General features: G+C 38.8%; 2 protein-coding genes across 2 annotated transcripts; one reads left to right on the top strand and one right to left on the bottom strand.

Moving 5' to 3' along the window:
* Positions 1–81: 81 nt before the first annotated feature.
* On the top strand, positions 82–9668 carry LOC140951716 (uncharacterized). Its single transcript, XM_073401033.1, has 15 exons — positions 82–224; positions 327–403; positions 632–704; positions 1382–1523; positions 2268–2405; positions 3194–3303; positions 3706–3801; positions 4407–4490; positions 4951–5006; positions 5549–5619; positions 6013–6118; positions 6666–6768; positions 7963–8042; positions 8471–8545; positions 9362–9668. Exons 1-15 carry the CDS (start codon positions 137–139, stop codon positions 9443–9445), a joined length of 1383 nt encoding a protein of 460 aa, XP_073257134.1. The 5' UTR covers positions 82–136; the 3' UTR covers positions 9446–9668.
* A 1-nt stretch (position 9669) lies between these two features.
* On the bottom strand, positions 9670–13379 carry LOC140951717 (uncharacterized). Its single transcript, XM_073401034.1, has 3 exons — positions 13249–13379; positions 11342–11676; positions 9670–10689 (listed from the first exon to the last, which is right to left on the bottom strand). The coding sequence occupies exons 1-3, from the start codon at positions 13272–13274 to the stop codon at positions 9818–9820; spliced, it is 1233 nt and encodes a 410-aa protein (XP_073257135.1). The 5' UTR covers positions 13275–13379; the 3' UTR covers positions 9670–9817.
* Positions 13380–16306: the final 2927 nt, after the last annotated feature.

Below are 16306 nucleotides of genomic sequence, written 5' to 3'. Positions count from 1 at the left end.
TCTCAAGAGTTCAGTCCCCGCGGAGTTGAGGCAGTCAACGCCTGGCAAAAAGTGTCGTAAGCTCACTTTTCAGTCCAGAGAGTTTACGTCTTTTTGCACCACATCTTTCTTCTTCCCTAGGCCTTTGTTTTGTAACATGTCGTCCTTTGCACCTCCGACTAAAAAAGCAAGAAGATCACACAGTAATGGCTCATCAGCTGACACCGAGGAGGATTTTTTTCCAGGTTTTGTGCAAATGCGCGCGGGGATTTTCCGTAGCGGTTTTTCGAGTGTTATTAAAGGGGTGTGGTATTTGCTTTCTCTGAATGTGTATTTTCTTCTTTTAGGTATAAGCAAAATTGAGTACAAGCCTGATGGAGGACCAGGCGATAACCTGTGCTTCAAACACTACAACCCACAAGAGGTAAACATGTTGTTCAAAAGTTAGACCTTGTCAGAGTGTGAAATAGATTCAATTGTGGTCAATTGTGCTAGCGATGAAATTATATCTGAAAATGATGGCGATGTTATACGAACTCGAGGGTGCTGGTTTAGTATTGGACAAAAACGTACCTGTATGTTTGATACAAACTGTTCCTGAAAAATGGGGATGTATTGATCATACATGTATTTTTTTTTTTTTCAACATTAGGTGGTCATGGGAAAGACAATGGAAGATTGGTGTCGATTTTCTGTTTGCTTTTGGCACACATTCAGAGGCACAGGTATGTGGTGAAAAAATAACAGGTGTGGATGTTAAGCTTCTGATATGATTTCAGTGGTTTGCTGCGAAGAAGAATTGTCAAAGAAGGACAACAACACATAACTTGATCTCAGTGAACTACAATCATAAAATGTCCTATAACTCTCATTTTCCAAGAGTGATTATTGAAAGGCTTTGCTAGAATTTTCGTGATGCATCAATAAGACAAAATAAAATGCACCTTACTGCAATTACCCAAAAAAATTAATAAAATAATGCGTATAAGTTTGTTAAACAAACAATTGTGCTTCACTCCTGGACCAAATCATCACAGTGCAGTGGAACTGCTGTTGAAAGATCTATATTTAACAGACATACTAGTGTACTTCCTGTTGTGATGGGGTAAGGGGATATTGCACTGTGCTTTTGCATTCTCCTACGGATTGACTATTTGAGGGATTGTGTCCAAGCAAGCAAATACCCCACAGTACAAAGGAACTTACAGAATACCCACCTTCATGTCATTCAATTTCTACATTATCTTCCAACTTGTGAAGCAACTAAAAATAATCAATTACTGTGTAAAGGATATACCAGTCCCTAATTAAGTCCAAGAAAATACCACAGGGCATATTTATGGAGACAAAATCATACTCCTTATGCTTAAACATTTTGGCTAACATCTCAATTTTTCCACAGGTGCTGATCCATTTGGTTTTCCTACAATATCACGGCACTGGGATGATGGAAGCAACAGCTTAGAAAATGCAAAAAGGAGGCTGAGAGCGGCATTTGAATTTTTTGTGAAACTTGGTGTCAAATATTATACTTTCCATGACAGGTAAATATCGCATTCTTTCGTGCACATTTTGTAAGTGTGTACCCTATGTAATTAATAATGCTCAGATCAGTCTTTTTTCTTTATTGGCCTTTTTTCCCAGACGACACAACTCCTTAACTCATCCTGACTTTGTCTGGTTACTCCTTGGGCATTATGTCCAAATCAATGAACAGATTAGTAACTTTGAAATCTCTGTATATGGCCATCCCTGAAGATCTAGGAGGCAGTTACAGTCAAACTGGGAAACCATGAACACCAGAAACATTTCTGGAATGTTATTGTGTTGCAAGAAAAAAGCCAATCAGGTGTGAGAAAACTAAACCGCAAGCAAGGCCGTTAATTAGTTTGTGGCGTATCAGAGATTATTTCCTGGCCTATCAGAAACAAGGAATTTAAATCATTTGCTGAAATGTCTCTGGAACTGTTTTAGTAAGATTAACTGCCCATGGGGTGTAAACTTACATTTAAATATTCCATCCCACCAGGGTGTCTTAGGGATTGTATGCAGCTGTAAACAATTGTGCTTGAAAGTTGAAATTGTGCCAAACAATTTAATGTCTAACTTCTTTTGTTCTAATTTCTCTCATTTGTGAAACATTTCTAGATACATTGTGAAATCTCGGCAATATATGATAGTTAATTAATTAACAATCAGAGCCAAAGAATCCTCAGAGTTGAGAGGTATGCTTTTCGAAGTAAACGTGTAAATGCAATTTAAGTAAATGAACTGTTTTATTTTGCTAGGGACATTGCCCCTGAAGGAGAAAACTTAAAAGAAACAAATTCTAATCTTGATGAGTTGACTGATCTCGCTTTAGAGCTGCAGGAAAAAACTGGAGTCAAGCTTCTTTGGGCCACTTGCAACCTTTTTGCCAACCCAAGGTAATTTAAACTTGAAACATTGTAAATATTTATTACTGAGAGAAAAAAATCTGAGCATTTAGCTCCATAAGACTGGGCCTTGTTCACAGCGGCAGGAAAAAACTGGAGTCAAACTTCTTTTGGCCACTTGCAACCTTTTTGCCAACCCAAGGTAATTTAAACTTGAAACATTGTAAATATTTATTACTGAGAGAAAAAAAATCTGAGCATTTAGCTCCATAAGACTGGGCCTTGTTCACAGTGGACTGAACATATCATAATTTATGATCTGTGACCTGATCAGTCTGGTCCAGTTTGCTGGAAGGTTGCAGTGGCGGATCCAGGGGGGCAGCCCCCCCCTCTTATTTTTGGACCAAACTGAGGCCTTAAGGACCGAAAAAATTTTGTTGGCAGACCGGCATCCCCCCCCCCCCCCCACCCCTTTATCTCAAGGTCTGGATCTGGCACTGGGTTGTGTCTCCCCAATTTCTATTCAGGGATGGATTCCCCTGGTCAGCCAGTCTCAGTCTCAATTCAAAGTCCATGCATTATGAATATCAACATTGTGCTCTAGTTTGTCTACATGAATGTGTCTTGACTCCTCTGAGAAGGTAAATACATAATTTTATTTCCAAGTGAAAACCAGACTAGAGGGTAATTTTTGGTAATTTGAAAATAGAACTCTTCATTGTAATATTGTTCATCCCCAACAGAATTTGACAATTTGCACATTAAATTGTGCCGGCTGCTGACTCACAACTTTACATTGAAAAACCCTCTGTTATTTTGCTTTGTATTTTTTTTCACAGGTACATGAATGGTGCAGCTTCTAATCCAGATGCTCATGCATTCGCTCATGCAGCAGCACAAGTGAAGAAAGGTCTAGAGATTGCCAAAAAACTTGGAGCAGAAAACTTTGGTAGGTTTAATCAAACATGCAGACATCTGGCAATTGTTTTATTTATCTCATCAATTAAAAGTAAGTTTACAATAACATACAGGCTCAGAATTAGTTTATTCTTTTAATCTGAAAGCAATAATTTATTATTTTTAATAGTGAGGATCTAGTAATATTACAATACATATAATCACTTACATTATGAATTATTATTATTAGTAAATGGATTATTTTATCAATACTGCAGGCAGCTACAATAGTCTATGGCGAGAATTATTGATCTAATGAATTAAATTACTGACAATAATATTTTATAATATAATGATATACATGACTGTATTAAATCAGTAATGTTTGTACAATAACTGAAAACTGAGAGTGATATAGCTGTTTCCTGATATGTTCATTAACTTGTAATGACAGTTTTCTGGGGTGGACGCGAAGGTTACCACACATTGCTCAACACAGATGTCAAGAGAGAACTTGATCACATGGGCAGGTTTTTTCAAATGGTCGTAGGTAATTTTTTACATTATATTGTCTCATTTGACATTTCTATTTTGAAGTTTCCTTTTGGTTATAGGAAGATGTTCCTAGAGTTGTTGGGTAGTAAGTAAGAGGCTAAGATAATTTTCTTAACTTCCCACGCCTATGAATATGATTCATTTCTTTACAGCTGACTCATCTATCCACATTTAGCACTGATCACTGATCAGTTGTTTCCTTGTACATGTACCAGTTATCATTCACTATTCGTTGACTTATTTAGAGGTAGTCAAGAAAACACTTTCATAGTTTGCACAACTTGTTCCCAGCTTTAGAGGCAAAAAGGCCTTTTTCAGATCTTGTGAACTTTTCCCTATAATCATTAGCTAAAGTGGTTGCTTAACTTGTAGGCCATTTGAATTGTGGCATCATCTAAAACTTCTACCAGAATCAATTTCATTTTCCCTTTTATATTATATAAATATGGTAAAACCACTGAGGCCTAACTTGCACCAAAAAGGCCTGATTTTCACAAGAAAGCAAAACCCTGTAGGATTCAGGTAATAAAGTAGTAGTAAAATGATGTGTTTTTTGACCTTGTAATGACTTATAATGTTAAAATGATTATAACTTTTCAGATTATAAAGAGAAGATAGGATTTACAGGCCAGTTGCTAATTGAGCCCAAACCAAAGGAACCAACTAAGCATCAGTATGACTATGGTTGGTATTAGTAGATTATTCTGAATGCTACAACCCGACCTTTATTTTTATCATGTAATCCAACACTTTATTTCTTTTATCAATTATGTCATTCCCTTTTTACTGTGACAATGTCTTTTGGTTCTTGTTTCCTTTTCCTTTTTCTTTTATTTCTTTCCATTCATTCTCCTTCAGTTTAGTTTAAATATTACATTCATACATTCATACTGTTCCACATTCCTTTCATTGCCTTTCGTTCGTTCTAACTTGTCTTAGGTTTTTCTTCATTTCCCTCTCCTTCAGTTCTTTTCTTTCTTTAATTCTTTTTCCCTTTCATTTCTTTTTGCCTGTAAATCCTTTCCCTTTTAATTTATTTTTAATCAGTTCTTAGTTTGTTTGATGTCTCCTTTGTTTTCATCCATTTTCTTGATCTCTGATAAAGACTTGTTTAACATCTAAGATTTGCTTTAATTTGTTTCAGATGCTCAGACTGTGATTGCTTTCCTGAAAACATATGGACTAGAGGATGATTTTAAGGTTAGCCTGCTTACAACAACACGGCAAACCATGTTACTTACATCTCAGATCTCTCAGTGTTTAGAGCATCTGACTAGTGGTATACGGATTGGAAGGTGTAGGGTTTAAGGGGGCTGTGTCATAGTTCATTCGGTCCATTTAGCTCAGTCAATCTAGTTCATTGGTTAATAATGCCAACTGCGACGTGTTTTAATTATTTGCAACGGAACTTGACAGAATACATGTAAATGGAAAAATTACAGCATTATGTCAAACAAATAAATTGTCTCCCAAAAGCAGTATATCAAACGTTTCAAACAACATAAATTGCAGTAGGCAGGATGAGTGTCAAATATGAACCTAGTATAGGACCTCGCTCTTCATGAGTTCTCTGTAGCTCAAGTGGATAGAGCGCCCACCCGGTGTTAATTGGGAGGTCATAGATTCGAATCCTGTCAGGGACTCAGATTTTTCTTTGTCCCACGCTCGTGACATGCTGATTAATTCAGTTTTACAGCACGTTTCATTTATTACTCAATTTTTTTGCGTATTGTTTTTCACAGCTGAATATTGAGCCTAATCACACCACCCTGGCTGGGCACTCCTATGAACACGATGTTGTAATGGCCTCAAAGTATGTTATTATTTTTTGGTTTCCACCCTAGCTTTTTCTTTTCTATCATCTTCTTCATCCTAGACACCCACATCACCTCCAAAGTTTTGAACAGACACGCTTACCTGTAGCAAGTCTTGAAGTAGGGAACTTGCTGAGAGGAATTAGAGTTTCCCCCTAGCTCATGTTATTGTTATTTTCAATTTGCTCCACTGATTTGCTCACTCACTTCACAATAATATTATTACAGGAAGGCCGACTGCAATCTTAACCTCACATTAGACTGCAGCTTATTTTTGCATGGAATCAATAGTTTTTTGCACTCTGAGGGTTACAGTTTTGTCATCTGTATGACTTTCAGGAGTCGCAAAGTTAAACAAAAAATAAAAATCGTCTTTTCTTTGTCGTGAACAGGTTTGGTTTTCTTGGTTCAATTGACTCCAACACTGGATCACCTGATCTTGGTTGGGACACAGATCAGTTCCCCATGGATATTAAGAACTGCACGCTTGTTATGAAGGTTCGTCTTAACTTAAAGCCGTGAAATATACACTGGGCAACCAGTCGCGTTGTATTGAGTTGGTAGAAAGTTCAGATTAGGGAGGCCACAACGGCAACGACAGTGACAATGAGGAAATTTATTATCACGTTTGCAAACTGCAAACGTTAATTAGAACCACGTAGAGTATTCCGTTTACTCAGTTTCATTCAAAAGAACTACTTTGGATAGTGTTTATCTGACCATTTTCTATTTTGAGAAATTGTCTCATTGCATCTGCTGTTTGCCTTTTGCCGTAAACGTGATTCTACTGAATCTATTCAAATCGCCAAAAGCAGGTGCGACAGAGAGAACCTGGACGGCACGTAAACGTTTGAAATGAATAATGAAGACTTATACTGTAAAAGGCAATGAGTATTTGGTGCATTATTTGCCGTTCTCAGCAAAACAGATAGACTGCATTATAGTCTTTTTTCAAATACGATACTTGACTAAAAACCGTTACACAACGGAGCAAAAACATGAGGCAATTGTCGTTAACGTGCAGGTAAAACTCTATAAATTGTAGGCCATTATCGAACAGGGAGGACTCACACCCGGTGGACTTAACTTTGACTGTAAAATTCGCCGTGAATCAACGGACTTACAGGACATGTTTATTGCTCACATCGGTAAGTCTGTCATGTATAAAATTTTTTGATGCAGTAGAAAGAGTGCGAAATCATTGTGAAAAGATACACATACTATCCTGTTAATGCTTTTAAAATGGTACTTTAAAGTATTTTTCGCCAACGCTAGTGAAGAAGAGAGTGAAAGTGTTTCGTATGTGAACGTAGTATCCTGTTAATGCTACATACTATGCTGTTAATGCTTTTAAAATGGTGCAAAATTTACAAAATAAAGCTAAAGAAGTTACTTTATAGTATTTTTCGCCAACGCTAGTAAAGAAAAGAGTGAAGGATTTTTGTATGTGAACGTACCGGGGTATTTGGGCCCCAGAGCTGAGATGACTTTGTGGCCTGACCTTATTTCCTTCGCATGAAACAACGAAGAGTCAGGGTGGATACAGTGGGCAATCCTTCAACCTTACTCTTGTGGTTACAATCCCCTCCTTTCTTTTCTCTGCTACCCCTTCTCCCGGCCCCTTCTTAAAGACGCTATGTCACGTCATTTGCTATCACGCCTATGTTTTTGTCGAGCTGAAATGAGTCTTCGCATCAATTGAATTCCAATAGTAATGCTCCAATTTTGTTATTTTAGACTTTATTCAGGCATTAAAACTGTTTCCTGTCGTCCATTGCTACGGATGGCAAGGATGGACATGGACTGAAACTTGTAAAAGTTGGGAACACTTTTTCAAGTTTTAATGCTTTGCCTGCAAAAATCATCAATAAAAAGTATTGGTTAGTGCTCCTTAATGAAATTTCTTTGATAATTTCTTCATACCTCTGTAGGAGCATTTTTGTGAGCTTGACATCAAACAGCAACGTCCTGCTGACAAGTGTCCTGACATAGCCCCTTTAATCTGAGGAAACCCATTCCTCCTCCTTAAAAAAATCTTCGATTCACTCTGGGGCCAGTTTCTCGAAGTCGACGTAATTACTGTGGCCGGACATTGTAGTTGTACAAGTTTTACGTTTACCATGTTTCCATTCAAGATCGAAGTTGTAGCAGTTTCGACAGTAAAGCAAAAAACCTATCAGTTGATAAAACAAACCAGTGGACTTCTTAGGGTATTTAGAAGTTTCACTCCCATTCTTTCGGTTTTGATTTTAAAATTTGACTTCGGATCAAAAGAGCCACCCGGGGACTTTCGAAAAATAGGCCTCGGGTTAGAATATTCATTGGGCTTTTTTCTGTTTTAGGTGCAATGGACTCGTTTGCTCGAGGACTTAAAAATGCTGCCAAGCTCATTGAAGACGGGACGTTAGATTCTTTAGTCAAGGTTGGTTAGAAAACGTATTCCATTCCAAGTAAAGGTCTGCCTTCGGGAATTTTTGCCAAACTATTTTCTCGTTGCCACTGCGTCATGAATATTTAAGAGAGGTGCTTATCGGCAAAGTTATATTTATTCGTTCCTTATTCAAGCCACTGTCAATACTTTGCAGCATCAAGATTAAGCTGCAGTGAAAGGTCTGTCCGCTGATATAAGCCTTGCTTTTGCATTGAAAAAACATCACCAATTGTAATAATCACCAAGAAGTTGCCAAAATCGAAATGACAGATAATGATTGCATTATCTAAGAAAATGATCTAAAAGCTGTGTATGCCTTAACAAAAAGCCTGTTCAATTTTTAAGAATTGATTTAACTTTGATGGAACCTTGATCAGAATAATCGGATGACAACGTTCATTTTCTGGTTTTGATTCCAGGATCGTTACAGTAGTTTTGATAAAGGCATCGGAGCAAAAGTAGAGAAAGGAACGACTTCTTTAGAGGAACTTGAGGTTAGTCCGGGGCAGGGGTTCTTTACTGGCAGGTTCTTTTATGAATCTCTTCTAAACCAACACGAAAAAGAATGTGAGGGTGGAAGTGACGCGAGTTTTAACAAGCACCGCGGTCCATTTTAAAGTAAATACAGTCGAAGTGAGACTACCTCTCGTAAGCGACCACCTCCCATAGCGTCCTCCTAGATCCAAAACACCAAACTGTTTCTAGTGAAATCACTACAGTTGCAGCCTCTCGTAAGCGATCGCTCCAACCTTTTAGGATGTTGGCCTTAAGATATTCCATTGTTTTTATCCACCCGTAAACGACCGCTTAGCCATGTCTATGCTGCATGTAGTACACTACTCAGAGTATGCGAAGAACTTATTGTGACAACATAAAACTACACATATCGTTACTTAGAAGTCACATACAACGAATTCTGTTACGTATTCGGACCTATTCTATGAGGGGAAACCCATGAAGTTCGATTCTCTTAAGCGACTTTACTTGGTCTAGAATGCACAAGTTTCTGTGCGAGTAAGGGCGACCACGCAAGGCATGGCTTGTTCTCTATGTTCATTGTATGTACTTCACTACTAAGAGAATGCGATGTGCTTTTGGTGACATCATGAAACTACACATATCGTAACTTAGTGATTACATGCAGTGAATTCTCTCCAAAACTGTAGATGTGTTCGGTCCTTTTCTAGGAAGGAATCCCTTGTGGTTCGATTTTCGCAAGCGACCACTAGATCTTCGCATTTTGGATGGTCGCTTACGGGAGGTTTGGCTGTTGGTGATCCTAAAAGTCTATATGGATTTTTCTTTGGTAGGCTTACATCTTGGAACACGGGGAACCAGAGCTTATATCTGGCAAACAGGAGAAATGCGAAGCCATCATCAATTTCTTTGTGTAGACAAACTATGAATAATGAAATCCCGGAAATGAAATGCGTAACTTGCGGTCAGTAATAATACAGACATTAATTACCATAAAACTCGTCGTCTTGTGCAACATGATGCTCTAGATGTTAAAGTATATCTCATTTTTTTAACTTGCAAGGGTTGATAAAAAGTACCATATTTTTAGACGAATGGTTTTAAGTAATATATTTTGCAATTAAAGTAGAGGACGATTAAGTGACACTTATGAGCGTTATTGAACTTTTTCGGCTTTATAAAAAAAATTCCTGTGTCTTGCCCCCTTAACATTAGTTCTTTTATCTACTTAAACATTAAGCTAGCCCACTTTCTATTGGATGGAACTCTGACGAGGAACGTAAATGGCGTTAATTTATCAAAGTTATTATAACTTTACCATCGCCTTTGTTGACCCCCTCCATGTTCTGCTGATCTGTACCGTTATTATATGATCCCCCTCCCCCAGCGGTTCCTTTTGTTTGAGTTCCCATCACTCCCCCACCGGAATAACCTCCCCCTCCCCCTCCATTAACCATAGCAAACCCACCTCCGCCAAAACCACCATTGGAAACTGGACATATTCCCCCAGTTCCCCCGTTGGTAAAACTCAACGCCCTTGTTGCAAATGCAAGACCGCCTTTCCCATCCCCTCTTAGTCCTGCTCCTGCTCCAGACCTTAAATTAGGATCACTGTTCCCTGTGTCAGCATTGCAGACTTGTCCCCCACTGCCCCCTGTTCCTCCACACTGAGTTCCATTCGCTGTCGTCTGACCTGGGTCACCGTCGGTATATTGTTTACGTGCTGTTGCTCCTCCCCCTCCCCCTCCGGCAATTATAAGTGGAGTGTTATCAGACAGGGTTACAAACGTTCCACCACCCCCTCCCCCTGGTCTGTCAGGGAAGCTTATAGATGTACCACCCTCCTGTCCGACTAAGATTTTGATTTGACTTCCTCGTGAAAGTTTGAAAGATCCTATTATCTTTGCGCCTAAGCCACCAAGCCTCCAAGGAAGCGGATAAGATTGTGTTCCATCCGTACCATTTCCTCCAGAACCACCTGATGCTTCAATAACGTAAGTTCCAGTCACGGGCACATTCCAAATTTGGATTCCGTTGTTTAAAGTAACTTTTCCTTCCAGTGACGTTCCTGCATATCCAGATATATGACTCGGTCCATTTTCTCCTCTGGCACCCAGTGTCGTAAAGACATATTTCTGGTCTGGAAAAAAGAATGTTATGACTTAAATAACTCGGCTGGTGGTCAAATCTTCTCAGTCTTGAAGCAAACTCAGTAAATTAACACCTACGTTGCTCTTATCTTACCATGATGTTTTCCTCCGGCTGAAAATACTGGCCCCTAAAAAGGATATGAAATGTAGCTCAATTTTGTGTCATTTTTCTTCTGAACATTACTTCCCTTGGGGACTTAAAATCTGACGACGGTGACAACTCTGCAACGTGCAACAACTCTGCACGTGCATCATGCTTTTTTGTACATTTCTTTGCCGCCACCGCACAATTGCGACGTTTCATGGAGGACATATTAAAACAAGCGGCGACTAAATTTTCTTTCCCCTTCTTAACTTGGATATTGTTCTTAGGAATTCAACTCCAGGAGAGTTCGCCTACATTTGACAAAGTAAGTGAGTTGGACTAATCGAGATGGAGCATAGCTTGCTAGCAGGCTGTATTCTTGCTCATCCCCACCAGACAGGTCTGTGCCCAGGAAAGTCGGAAAACAAGCAAAACCTCTTCAATCAGTGTTTGTGTTTTACGCAAGGGATCATTTATCTAATTTAAGCTTTTTGGGGGGTGGGTTGGGGGTGGGGTTCGAGGGAATCAAAAACAGAAATCCCAAAACGAGGGTTGAATTTAATAATAGCATTAAGTACTACTCACGCTTAAGTTGACAAACTGTCCAAAGGTATACCCCCTTCGAGTGGTGAGAGCTTCCTGGATACTCGCATCAGTTGCCTCTTTATTTAGTTCACAATCTCCATTTTCGATGTTTTCGTAATTAAAAGACATGCAGTTTGACCGTGCCAGACATAATTGTGCACATGACAGCAGGTCATAAGTCCGCTGTTTGGAAATGTTGTATCCTCTGAGCACGTGATTATCCTTGGTACTTACAGTAGATGAACGGCGCATGTCTTCCCTTATCAGTAAAAGACTAACAGGAGGGGTAATGCAAATCAAGATGAAAAGTACTTTCATCGTGTATACCCTGTCAAAAAAGATATTCGAAAAGTAAGTTAGATTTCGAATAGACCTTGTCACGGTTTGCGACGCCATCTTGACGAGTAGGCAAACGCGTGAGAAATTACAGTGATTGTATGAGAATCTAATGTCCAATAATTTCCGTAGAACGGCTGTTCTGAAAAAAATGTGATTTGCAAACTAAAGCTTCACTCCTAAGGATTCTCCTGAAAAAAACTTAAGGGCTTTACATGCACTAGAAGACCTAGAACCACTTTTTAAAATTTTCTTTACATTTGTGGGTAAGAAAGTTTCGGGAAAGTTACAGCATGATTACAGACAAATATATGGAAAATCTAAAGCAGGCCACTGGAGAAATTTAAGCACAGGTAATTTTTTTACTACAAACCTTTGCTTTGTAGCTTTAGTTGACAATTGATATTTTTTTCAGAACAGCCGTTTTACGGAAATTATTCGACATTAGATTCTCATACAAACACTATAATTTCTTACACGTTTGCCTACTCGTCAAGATGGCGTCGAAAACCGTGACAACGTCTATTTAAGGCAAAACAACAAAGAAACAATTCTAGAGCTATCGTAGAAAACATCAAAGCTGTTGCAAATTCATCCTCGGAGACCCAGGGGCAGTTAGTCGGGTCGGTAAAATATTCGTGGTGAAAGTTTACTGTAAGATCGAGACGAGCTCGTCTCGATCTCGGCAGTAAACTTTCCCCACGAATATTTTATAGACCCGACTAACTGTCCCTGGGTCTCCGAGGATGTTGCAAATTAAGCCACTAATCAAGTCGGTTTTATCCGAGCGAATGAGGGGCAAAATCCAGAGCACATTAGCAATTTAACAAGTTTCTACGAGCCAGTAACAACATAATTTACTGTGAACATTTTGAAGAAAGTCTGTGGGAGTCATGTAGTTTTCGTCATGTCATGAGTGAAGGACAAAGAAAAAGTCTTGGGAGTCTCCAACAGGATTCGAACCTCATATCTTCCCAAGTACCGGGTTGGCTCTCTTTCGCCGGCACATTCTTACGAGCTACGGAGAGACTGAAGCCAGACTCGTGAAGAGCAAACTCATTTCATATGTTACAAGCTTAAGCGTTCTGTATGCTACTAGGATCAGCATTGTCAAGAGCGTAAAGTTTGGTAATAAATGAAGGAAATGGAAAATTTTACTCTTGACAATAGCGTTGGACAAAATCTCAAGTTCCTGACAAAATTCAAACTTGTGACCTTCCAAAAACCAGATCAGTGGGTTCGTGCTCTATTCTCTGAGATCAGCAATGTGAACATAATTAATGAATAGTTGCTGCTACCCATGACTGGCGCATGACTTAAAACCCAGGAAAGACTCAGGAAATGCTGTGTCTTGCATTCCACCCATGTCACAGTGATGAATGTGCCAAAAAATAAGAAGGGGATCAATATAGCCCCCTCTTTTGAAGACATTGCATTGGATCGAAATTAAATTTAACAATATCATGCAATCTTCTATTTAACGTGTCGCCTTATTATTATATCACTTGGTGCTGTACCTATGATGTCCACATTAGACAGACATACAGTATGTAGATTACCTTACCTTAGTTGCGATTTGGGGTGGTTCATTTGTTTACACAGATTCTGATGATACGAAGCAAAGGACGTGTGCTTCCTAACAGCCCTGAATGAGAAATAATGACTCTGGAGCTCTCTTTCGACCCTCTCGGCAACCTTCTCATTTTCTAATATCAACAGATTGATTTCTGTTTACATATCAAGCTGACATTCATTGTTTATGCCGTGATGGAGAAAGATAAGCTTTATTTAACCTGCTGGAGCTGCAAGAAGTTTATGAGGCTAAGAGACAACATTTTCCTTAAAAAAATTTTTCCAGGGCAGAACAAGTGTAGATAAAAATTACTGAGATCCTGTATTTTTGTACAAAATTTTAGTTGTGCTGTATTTGCGCTTAGATTTTTCTGGTTACGAGTGCTTTACAACCTTCACGAAGCTTAGGAACGAAACCTTTCTTGAAAGAATTTTTTGGGGTCATGAAATGATTTGTAGACTCTAGTTTAGGGCACGTATTCTCGGAATGACTTGATCTTTTATTTTTTTATTTTTTTTACTCCGGCGATGAACGTTACATATCTGTTTTGATATTTTTGGTATTATTCTCTCGGATGGGTAACTTACATTTTCACTGGTGCAATTCAATCTGTTCGTACCGAAAACCCCACCTTACAAAGAAAGAACCACGACGACAACAAAACAAGAGAGTCAACAGTTAGCTTTGCTATATTGAGTCAGAATTTTTTAACTTTAGTTAATTGGGAGATTTTCCAAATTTCCCCGACAACCGTGAACAAAGCAATAAACAAAGCCAAAGGAAAAATTAAGAATTACAATAAAAACTGGGGGGGGGGGGGGGGGGGTTGCATTTCTATTGTTTTTTCTACCCCTCACCCTCGACTAGTGTGTACAACATTTGATGGTTCCAAATCGATTGATTTATAGATTCATTTCAGCCTCTTTTAGAGTGACAAATCCCTGTCTGAAATAGAAAATCGAACACGCTAAACTAAGAAACAATGTAGGATCTATTAGAATCAAAACAATTCCCGCGAGGGTGCATGACTCCCGTATGAAAGCAACAGGAATGCTGGTTAGAAAATTAAAATTCTAACCCTGAAGGAGACCAGTCTAGTAAAACAGAATTATTTTTCTGTCCTGAACACCCTAATAAGTAACAAAGTCTGCAATTTACGCAGGTCCTAAGCGAAGAGCATCTTTCATGTGGAAGTCTGTCCCAAGAAAGCGCGCACCTTTGCAAGGACTACAATCTTCAGTCATGAGAGAAATAGAGCTTATATCTTTCACACAGGAAAAAATTTGACGCCAGCGTCAATTTCTTTCGACACTCTATTCTCCTCCAAACCTCCACTGAACTTTGGCAACATCCTCTCTCAACAGATTTGATTTCAATTTAAAACTCTACAGACATTTTATTGTTGTGTCTGGCAAGAGAACGGGTTTGGGGAGTTCAACCTCTCTGTGAGCCTCAGACACAGCAGATTTTTCAAAAGAATTTTGTTTAGGTTAAAACATGTGCTGATAAAAGGTATCACCTTTCCTTTCTTATAATATTTAAGTGTTATTTGCGCCTAGCCTATTTCAGTGTGTTTAGCCTGTGCACAGACACCCCGGCCTTCGCTAAAAAAATGTCGGGAAGTTTTTAGAGGAGGGGGCGGCTGTACACGGACTAATTTGGGTTACAAGTATGACAAGACCGTATTCGAAAGAACTTTGTTTAGCGGAATATTGACTTCGGAGCAGATAGGGATACCACGCTTTAGAATTCTAACCATGCAGGATTCTTATCTTTTTTTTAACCATTACCGCCTCGCTTCGTCTGGTTCTTTTGATAATAAGAATTGTGATGAGATAAATAAATTTACTTTGATTTTGTACCGAAAAACTCATCATACAATTCCACAGTAATAGACTACTAGGAGTATAGAAGCACTGGTTTTACCATCTGTTTTATCTTCTCCCGCCGACAAATTTCCATTATTATGATTCATTATGTTCAGAAAATGCCTCACAGACTCTCTTTAGAAACTTACTATTTTATTCATTTCTCTGAGATTTGTTTTACATTTAGTCATTACATGTGCTGAAAACTGATCTACAAAACCTGATTAAATGAGATTCATGAATGTACTTGAAATCGCACCACCTTGATTAACGTTAGCGGGGGAGAGGTAAAACTATGCCTTCTAGGTAATAAGTCCCAAATGGCATTTTTGGTTTGTTTATTTAAATTAAGCCTTGCTAAAGCTACGAACATGAAGCGTAAAGCAGTTTTTGTTTCGGTTTTGCAGATACAGTCTACTGGTGCATAGAGATACAATGGATATGCTGCTAAAAAGGGCTACGTATATTTACATCAACGAGAGACTACCTTGCTACTGAGGAAGAGTCTTTTTTAAGTTTAATGTTTCAAAGTTATTGTAACTTTACCACCGTGTTTATTAACACCCGCTATGTTCTGCTCCCCCACCGGAAAAACTGCCCCCTCCCCCTCCAAGTACCATGGTAGCCACAACCTCGCCCAAAACAGCCAGGGGAAGCCGGACATGTTCCCCCAGTTCCCCCGTTGGAAACTCAAAGATCTTGTTACAATTCCACTATCGCTTTCCCATCTCCTCTTAATCCTGCTTCTGTAGGCTTACTTCTTGCGGATCTTGGAACACGAGGAACCAGAGCTTATATCTGGCAAACAGGAGAAATGTGAAGCCATCGCCAATTTCTTTGTCTAGGCAAACTATGAGTACTGAAATCTTGGGAATAAAATGCGTAACATAACGGACAATAATAATACAGGCGTTAATGACCATAGAACTCGTCGTATTGTGAAACATGATGCGCAAGTTGTTAGACTATATTTCACCAAAGGGTTGATAAAATTACAATTGTTTAAGACGAAGAATAGGTTGAAAGTAACATGTTTTTTTTCTTCATTAAAGTACAGGAAGATTAAGTGACACTTATGAGCATTATTGAACTTTTCCAACTCTAATTCCTGATTTACCTTCCTAACATAAGTTCTTTGATCTACTTGAACATTAAGCTAGCCCCATTTTCTTTGGGTTAGA

The sequence above is a fragment of the Porites lutea genome, chromosome 11 (assembly GCF_958299795.1).
Source record: "Porites lutea chromosome 11, jaPorLute2.1, whole genome shotgun sequence".
Lineage (NCBI taxonomy): Eukaryota > Metazoa > Cnidaria > Anthozoa > Scleractinia > Poritidae > Porites > Porites lutea.
This window is presented reverse-complemented; position numbering and strand designations above follow the sequence as displayed.

Bases quoted from the DNA above. Each gene is read 5' to 3' on its own strand.
- LOC140951717 (XM_073401034.1), bottom strand. From the start codon at position 13,274: ATGAACCACCCCAAATCGCAACTAAG. The intron at 11,677-13,248 runs GTAAGGTAATCT...CTTTTTTGACAG, and splicing joins CACCCCAAATCGCAACTAAG to GGTATACACGATGAAAGTAC. The intron at 10,690-11,341 runs GTACTTAATGCT...GAGTTATTTAAG, and splicing joins TGTCAACTTAAGCGTGAGTA to TCATAACATTCTTTTTTCCA.
- LOC140951716 (XM_073401033.1), top strand. From the start codon at position 137: ATGTCGTCCTTTGCACCTCCGACTAAAAAAGCAAGAAGATCACACAGT. The intron at 225-326 runs GTTTTGTGCAAA...TTCTTCTTTTAG, and splicing joins CGAGGAGGATTTTTTTCCAG to GTATAAGCAAAATTGAGTAC. The intron at 3,802-4,406 runs GTAATTTTTTAC...ATAACTTTTCAG, and splicing joins GTTTTTTCAAATGGTCGTAG to ATTATAAAGAGAAGATAGGA.